Source organism: Cydia amplana, chromosome 8 (assembly GCF_948474715.1).
Source record: "Cydia amplana chromosome 8, ilCydAmpl1.1, whole genome shotgun sequence".
Taxonomy (NCBI): Eukaryota; Metazoa; Arthropoda; class Insecta; order Lepidoptera; family Tortricidae; genus Cydia; species Cydia amplana.
The window spans coordinates 4,173,539-4,181,181 of NC_086076.1; the positions used below are offsets into that span (position 1 = coordinate 4,173,539).

At 36.1% G+C, this 7,643-nt stretch overlaps 1 protein-coding gene across 1 annotated transcript in view; it reads left to right on the forward strand.

The window, feature by feature from the left end:
- Window positions 1-6,956, forward strand: part of LOC134650006 (uncharacterized) — a 261,157-nt gene extending 254,201 nt beyond the window's left edge. Inside the window, exons 8-9 of the mRNA XM_063504821.1 lie at window positions 5,860-5,929; window positions 6,817-6,956. Of these exons, the coding sequence (XP_063360891.1) occupies window positions 5,860-5,929; window positions 6,817-6,829 (83 nt within the window). The 3' untranslated portion in view covers window positions 6,830-6,956. The remainder of the gene's footprint in view (window positions 1-5,859; window positions 5,930-6,816) is intronic.
- The last annotated feature ends 687 nt before the right edge of the window (window positions 6,957-7,643 follow it).

Sequence of the window (7,643 nt, forward strand, 5' to 3'; positions counted from 1 at the left end):
ACAAAACAGAACTTGAGCAATATTTGTAATGGTTACTGTATGTGTATTGACAATACTATGTAACGTTTACTCAAAGATACTGTTGACAGTGGAAAGTATCTCAATCATGGAGGGGAGGGCACTAAGGACAATACAGTGGCGGACAAAATAAGGGGATCATTTGTATATTTTACTTATACGACACAAGGAAGGAAGAAAAGGAAAGAAGGACCCCCAACCCAGACCGTTGGAAGGTCAGATGGCAGTCGCTTTCGTGGAAACTATTGCCCACGCTAATTCCTGGGGTTAGTTGCCAAGCGAACCCTATCCAGCCCCCATGAGCCGTAGCTAAATGCCGGGGCAATGCGAGGAAGATGAAGATGATGACTTATACGACACAAGCTTAAGTTAAATAAATAAATATTATAGGACATTCTTACACAGATTGACTAAGTCCCACAGTAAGCTCGAGAAGGCTTGTATTGTGGGTACTCAGACAACGATATATATAATATACAAATACATAGATAACACCCAAGACTCAGGAACAAATATATCTGTGTTAATCACACAAATAAATGCCCTTACTAGGATTCGGACCCAGGACCGCGGCTTAACAGGCAGGGTCACTACCCACTAGGCCAGACCAGTCGTCCTTCCTTTCCTCAGTCATTCCTTTATATGTGTACTCGTATTATTTTGCTTGTAAAGGAACTTGAGACAAGTAAATGTTTTGCTCGACTTGACGGGGGCACTACCGTGCCCCCAGATTTAATGTGAAAAATATTTTTAGGTAAATTTAAAAAAAATCGTTTTAATTATTACTAGCGACCCGCCCCGGCTTCGACGGGTTAACAATTTATACATAAACCATCCTCTTGAATCACTCTATCTATTAAAAAACCTCATCAAAATCCGTTGCGTAGTCTTAAAGATCTAAGCATACATACAGACATACAGACAGGAAAGTGACTTGGTTTTATACTACGTAGTGATGTGTGATGTTATATTGTGGAAGTACGCGTGTATAAAATACATATAGGTCGGCAATTTGTCCTTATTTATTGTGTGGGCAACTGTGTATTATATTAATATTAAGTAGGCAAGTATTATTTATTGAACCAATAAAGAAAATGTAAATACACGTCACTCTAAATACGCCTTAATTGGAGTAAAAGAGAAAGATACCCGCAATTTGCGAACTTCAGTGTTCGCAGAAGGCCCTCGGATCTTGAGTGACGATGACGTGAGCTTGAATAAGACTGTCTGAATTGTCAATTATCATGGCCAACATTACACGCTACTTGTACCCGCGATTGTTTGTTTATCTGCTCTTGTCTAGTGGATAAGAGAGAGATAAAGAGTATTTATTGCGTGCTCCGAGCGTAGAAATAAAATAGCGTGATGTGTACTTGAGTCAATGGCGCATAGGTTTTTTTGGAAAGAAGAAGATCCACTCTCTTGTTTGCGTTTATCATAAAGTAGGTAGAGGTTTGTTTATTCAATCCTTGGCTGTTATTCCCATTGCTTAAGGCAAGTATTCCTGGGCAGATTTTGTATTTTTGGTCCGATTTTCTTTCGAGCATGCTAATATCCTTTAACCATAATATCTAGGAGACCGAGCTTTGCTCGGAAAACATATAAAAACTCAAAAATGCGCGTTTTCTCAGAGATAAAACCTAGCTAGATCGATTTTTCACCCCCAAAAACCCATAGCAAATTTCATCGAAATCGTTAGAGCCGTTCCCGAGATCCCCGAAATATATATACATATAAATAAATAAATATACAAGAATTGCTCGTTTAAAGGTATTAGATAGATAGTAATGGCCCTAGTTCGGAATTGTAACTAGATAGATTACTAATAATTATCACGCGGTTTTTATTTTTTATATCTAACTATTTTTTGTAACAGTGTCACATTTGTAATAAAAGAGTTAGTTGCTAAAACATGAGGTGTATTAGTGCGAGCGAGACGCACGGGCGAATTAGAAGAAAAATACATCATTAAGATACCATTTTTATGTCTAAATGTAAGTAAATACTATCTGGGTGACCGACCTTCGCTCGGAAAACATAAAAAAACTCGAAAATGCGCGTTTTCCCAGAGATAAGACCTAGCTAGATCGATTTTTCGCCCCCAAAAACCCCCATATAGCAAATTTCATCGAAATCGTTACAGCCGTTTCCGAGATCCCCGATATATATATATATATATATATATATATAAATAAACAAGAATTGCTCGTTTAAAGGTATTAGATAGATAAATTGGTCTCCATACATATATAACGAAGCAGTAGTGTAGAAGAGGATAGGAAAACCGTTGGTAGATCGACAGGATCATCTTCTACCGTTGAAATATGCACACTTGAGGATAGATTCACAAGTGGACGATGAAATAATAACACGTCGAGATAGCCGATAGTTGGTTTTAATTAACAGTATCGATTACCAATTAAAATAACTTACTTAAGATCACTTCGGTTGTCATGAATTACAAAAATCAGTTATCAAGAAACGTGACGATCCCAGAGATGACGTCACGTCACAACCGCTTTGCTCGATCGCCTCAATCATAATGACCCCGGGCCGGTCTTCTTATATAGCCGCCAACTATCACTGTCCAGGTGACAGCTCCGCAACGCCATCTCTGATTTCACCCAGGCAACTACCTGACGTTTCTTAAGTTACAAATCGACTAACCATGGTTCATGGTTTACGCATTGTTATCATTCTGATAGATCTCACTCCGACATATAAATCTTCTACAGCCTCATCCGGTGAAGAAATGGACTGAAATGCACAATGATAGGAAGCAGACCAATTTGAATTCCAAGTCTGGCTTTCGAGAAATATGTGGGGCTCTCCATCTAACTCTTGCCAAATCGTGCTATTAAGTAGGCATTACATTGGCTTTTAGGATTTAATGTTAGCCTGTAGGTACCGAGAAGTCGGAAATGTGATAGCTATTTCATTTCAATTGCAGTGGGTGCATTAAACTCGGAACCCCTAGTGTAAATTTCTTTTGATAGCGTGTCGGACGTACGCGTTAGCGTTGTCTCATTTTGTATGAGATTTTGAACAGCGCCAAGCGGGACGTTTTGGAAACTCAAAATCCCATACAAAATGTCACTTAACGCAAACGCGTACGTCACGTCACGCTATCGAACTTTCAGTGTATGTAGCTCGCACCAAACAGTGTGAGCTATCGTCAAGGTCGTATGAAATCAAGATAATAACTGAAACAAATTGGTAAATCAGAATAGGTCTCCTGTTTTTGCTCTTGCCGAGTACGAGTACTAACAGATTATCAGTTAATTACTATTAAAAATATTTTTATCAGTACCTACTAAAAGTATTCAATTATTAAATTTAATATCTAGAGGAAGTATCCAGTCTTCGATTTCGGCAGGATTACATCCAGTGTTGGCCGAAAGTTAATGCGAATTGAAAATGTTGGCCATTAACCATTATAAATTGAACCTTAAACCGTATCGGACGATTATAGTTTACGATTCAATTTATAATGGTTAATGGCCAGCATTTTCAATTTGCATTAACTTTCGGCCAACACTGATTACATCACCAGATCCCTCATCCGATAACAAAGGTACTGGGAAGTAGATTAAAAAAAATGATTTTTCTGAAAAACGGCTTCATACATAAAAGGATTCCAACGAATTATTCAATTTAAACTCAGATACCATGTAAAAACTAGTTACTAGTCTCGACGCCAATTACAACTTTGTTCCTTTCCGTGTCGAGACCCTCGGTCCGTGGGGTCCGGGAGCTCAACATTTGTGTGCACTGTGCAGATTTGGCCAAACGGCTGGTTGAGATCACTGGGGACAAAACAGCTGGCAGCTTCCTCGCTCAACGAATAAGCGTTGCAATTCAGCGAGGAAATGCTGCCAGTAACTTTGGCACTATGCCCCAGTGCCCCAGCAGCCCTCTTTAGATATAGATTTTTGTTATTTTAAGTATTAGTTTTAGTTTTGTAGGTATTTTACTTTTTATTGTTAGTTTAGATTTACTTATGTTGATGTTCAAATAAATTAGTTACATTTTTATAAAAAGATTCTGAGAAGCCAGTTCTGTCGTCCTAACTGTTAGTACGAACTTGAATCTAATAACAAAAGGATCCCTCATTTCCTTGGAACAAATGGAAACCCTATATTTCGGTACAGCAATATCGTACAGTCTAATATCTTTCTTGCTCTGACCGAATGTATTGTTCATTTGATCGTCTTTATTAAATAAGGATCCGCGTGGTAACATTTGCTCCGGGTTCGTGTAAGACCAGAGAGCATACAGGGTGTTTTTGAAGAGGCGATCAGGATTTTTTTTTCTGGAAGTACCTATATATTTTATATAATTATTTTTCCCTTTTTATATTAAAACGGAGATTAAATAATAAATTATCATAAATTTAAACCTAAATTAGCCTGAGGCATTGTTCCCAGAACACTGGCCGCGTTCCCCCTCTGCACAGTGAGGCTGAGTTTATGCGCAAAAAAATTGTATTATGTATTCATTCATTACAAGGAAATTCAATATTTTACCGGTATGAGAAATCTCAAGGCACAACTAAAATTAAAGACACTTACATATAAAAAGCTATTTTTGTAGAGACCGGTGCTCACCATGTACCTATAACATATACAAAAATAATACACCATTCATACAGCAACCGTTCTTGTATCAGAATGAACTATATTTTTTCTGCGTATTTTTCCAGCGGTTAGTTTTCGTTTCATTACTGTATGCCCGGGGGTTTGTAGTTTATTTCTAAGGTCATACAAGTTGTGATGTACTGTTTCTATATTACCCCAGAATTCTCGGAGGAGTTTTAGGGAGTTATTATTTTGTCCCCATAAAAAATACTTTCAAAATACTTAACGACTACATTTTTTTTATCTATACCTTTGTTACAATTTCATACAGCGCATTCCGTTACCACCAAACTTAATGGGATTAGATACCTACTAAAAATCTCAAGATAGTAAAAATATTTAAACAACAAACCAGCTGCGATATTACAATAACTTCAAATTAGTCGTCAATCTAAACTATGTAATGTAAATTAACGCAGCCTAAATGCTAATTGTTTCGATATGCTCTATAAAGGCTGAATAGGGGCGAAGCACCACAATCGCTATCGCAACACTGGCAGCTATTAAGCGTTTTAATTACAAATATGTCATCTCTAAATACCTGCTAGTTTACTACCGAAATTACTAATGAATTATATTGAACGTTTTTCACAAATGGGGTGTGTTTCACTTGATGTAACAATTAACATTTATGTATACTGTGTGGTTGTCAAAAATCATGGTTTCAAACTGTGATTGTATTGTTTAGAGCACAAAAAGTATTTTTCTCGTAAAAAAAAGACTAAAAAATAAAAATACAGAGAGAAAATTCACAAAAAACTCGTTTAGGGTTCGATCCGACACACAAAAGGTTAATTATATTTTCTTGGTAGTTATTACGATTAAGGCCCACTTGCACCATTCCACTAACCCGGGGTTAACCGGTTAAACCTGGAGTTACCATGGTTACCACTACAATTTGACACAAGGTAAACGGTTTAACCGCATAACCCCGGGTTAGTGGGATGATGCAAGTGAGCCTAAGAGGTTTATTAATGCAATAACATGCAAACTGTTGATAACTTTTTTAAATTTCTAACGGTGCATTGAAATATGCTAAATTGTAATTATATGACGTAATATTGGTGTGTTGGCTATTTTTTTACCATTCAATGAAAATATTATGTTCATTAGGTAACATACAATCCGTATGAAATCTATCAGCATTATGTTTTTTGGAAATGAAATCGACATTTTCTAATAGTAACCTTTTACTTGTACACAGATGCCGTCCCTTCATCGTTGGCGCTTACGCTGTTTTGTACATCGCTAACTATTTACGAGATAATAATCAGGTGAGTTCAAGAATCATTACCATCAACATCATACAAATTGTACAAATATAATTACTCGTTATTGATCACGTCAATGAAAATGAGAAAAAAACCTAGGTACCTACCTTATAACAACATATGCTTCTCTGTTTGGCCTAAAGTGTCATTCAATGGAACTTGCTAACTATGTAAACAAAAGTTACTAGTAAATTGACATTCAGTGTCAATTTTAGTATGTCGGTTTGTTTACATAGTTAGCAAGTTCTATTGAATGACACTTTAAAGGTTGACTGGTAGAGAATGCCGAGTAGCATTAAGTCCGCCTTTTGTCACTGTATATTTTTTACTGTGCAATAAAGTTTATATAATAATAATAACATAATAGAAATTTATTTATTTATTTAAACTGAACTAAATTAATGAACTAAATTAATGAACCGTTTTATAAAATATGTACTTAAGCATAATTAATAATATATTGTACAGTACATATGGTGCTACTTTCCCGCACTAGTGCGTAAATAAGCACTTTTCGTTGCTATGTCAAATATTTAAAGGGGCATATGTACTGTAAAACGTTGTACGATACACGTGCGAATAGGGGATTCGCAACTCGTGTCGATTTAATACACTCCCTTCGGTCGTGTTTTAATATATCGCCAGTAGTTTCGAATTTAGTTCCGTACTTGTATCGTAAATAGCTATTCTGTAATTTTTCTGCAAATATACTAGCAAGATTTTTTTTAATCGTGACTACTTAGATCATCCAAGCAATCTAAAAGTGAACAAAACGGTGTTCTTTCTCCGCTAAACCACGCAATATAAAGGAAAGTGTCGGATCTCGAACATTCCCTGCCTCCATTTTCCTACTGTTTCCGCATTTCTCATCTTTTCTTTTAATATTTCAGAGTCCTCCGATGATGTCAAGCCCCGGGCGGCTGGACCTTAGCAGTTTGTACATAAAAGAATTTTAATAAGGACTACCATTATAACTATTATAAGAATCGGTTGTACTATAACTACTCTGCTACCATAAGTTTAGGGATGAGTTAACATTGCCAGACATCGGATTTTTGTCGCCAAATTAAAAGGACAGTTAAGGAGTTCCTTTATTGATAAATTTGGTTATCTGTTATAATATATATGTACTATAAATTGCTCTAAAATTAGCATGTAAAAATATAATCATATTAAAAATTTGATGATAAATAATAAGTAAATATTCGTTTTCGATATTTTTGAAACATCTCTCATAATCGCGTTTTCCTTCGCGTGTGTCTTTCGGAATAACCATCCCATTTTACTATTACTTTTTTTTGCTACTATTAAATATATATAATAACATTAACAACTATTTAATAATACAACGATACATCATAACCTGGCGTAAATTTGAAGTATGCATTGTGTAACCTGCTTTATTATGGTCTCCAAAATAATGCAAAAAAAAAACACAAACAAAGCTGGGAGTATTTTGAGTATATCGATACAGGAACTTTCTACCTGTCATTTAATTTTGCCCCCAAAACTCCGATGTCTGACCATAGCATATAGCCAAGCGATCTTCCTTTGTCCTTTATAGTATTGTGAACCAGTTATTATTGGTCTCGCCATGTAGAAAACGGCTGAGTATAGACCTGACACTGTTCAGTTTAAATTCAGAGGGGCTCCCGCAAAAAACGAAATTCGCAAATTGCGGGATCTTTCTCTTTTACTCCAATGAAGGTGTAATTAG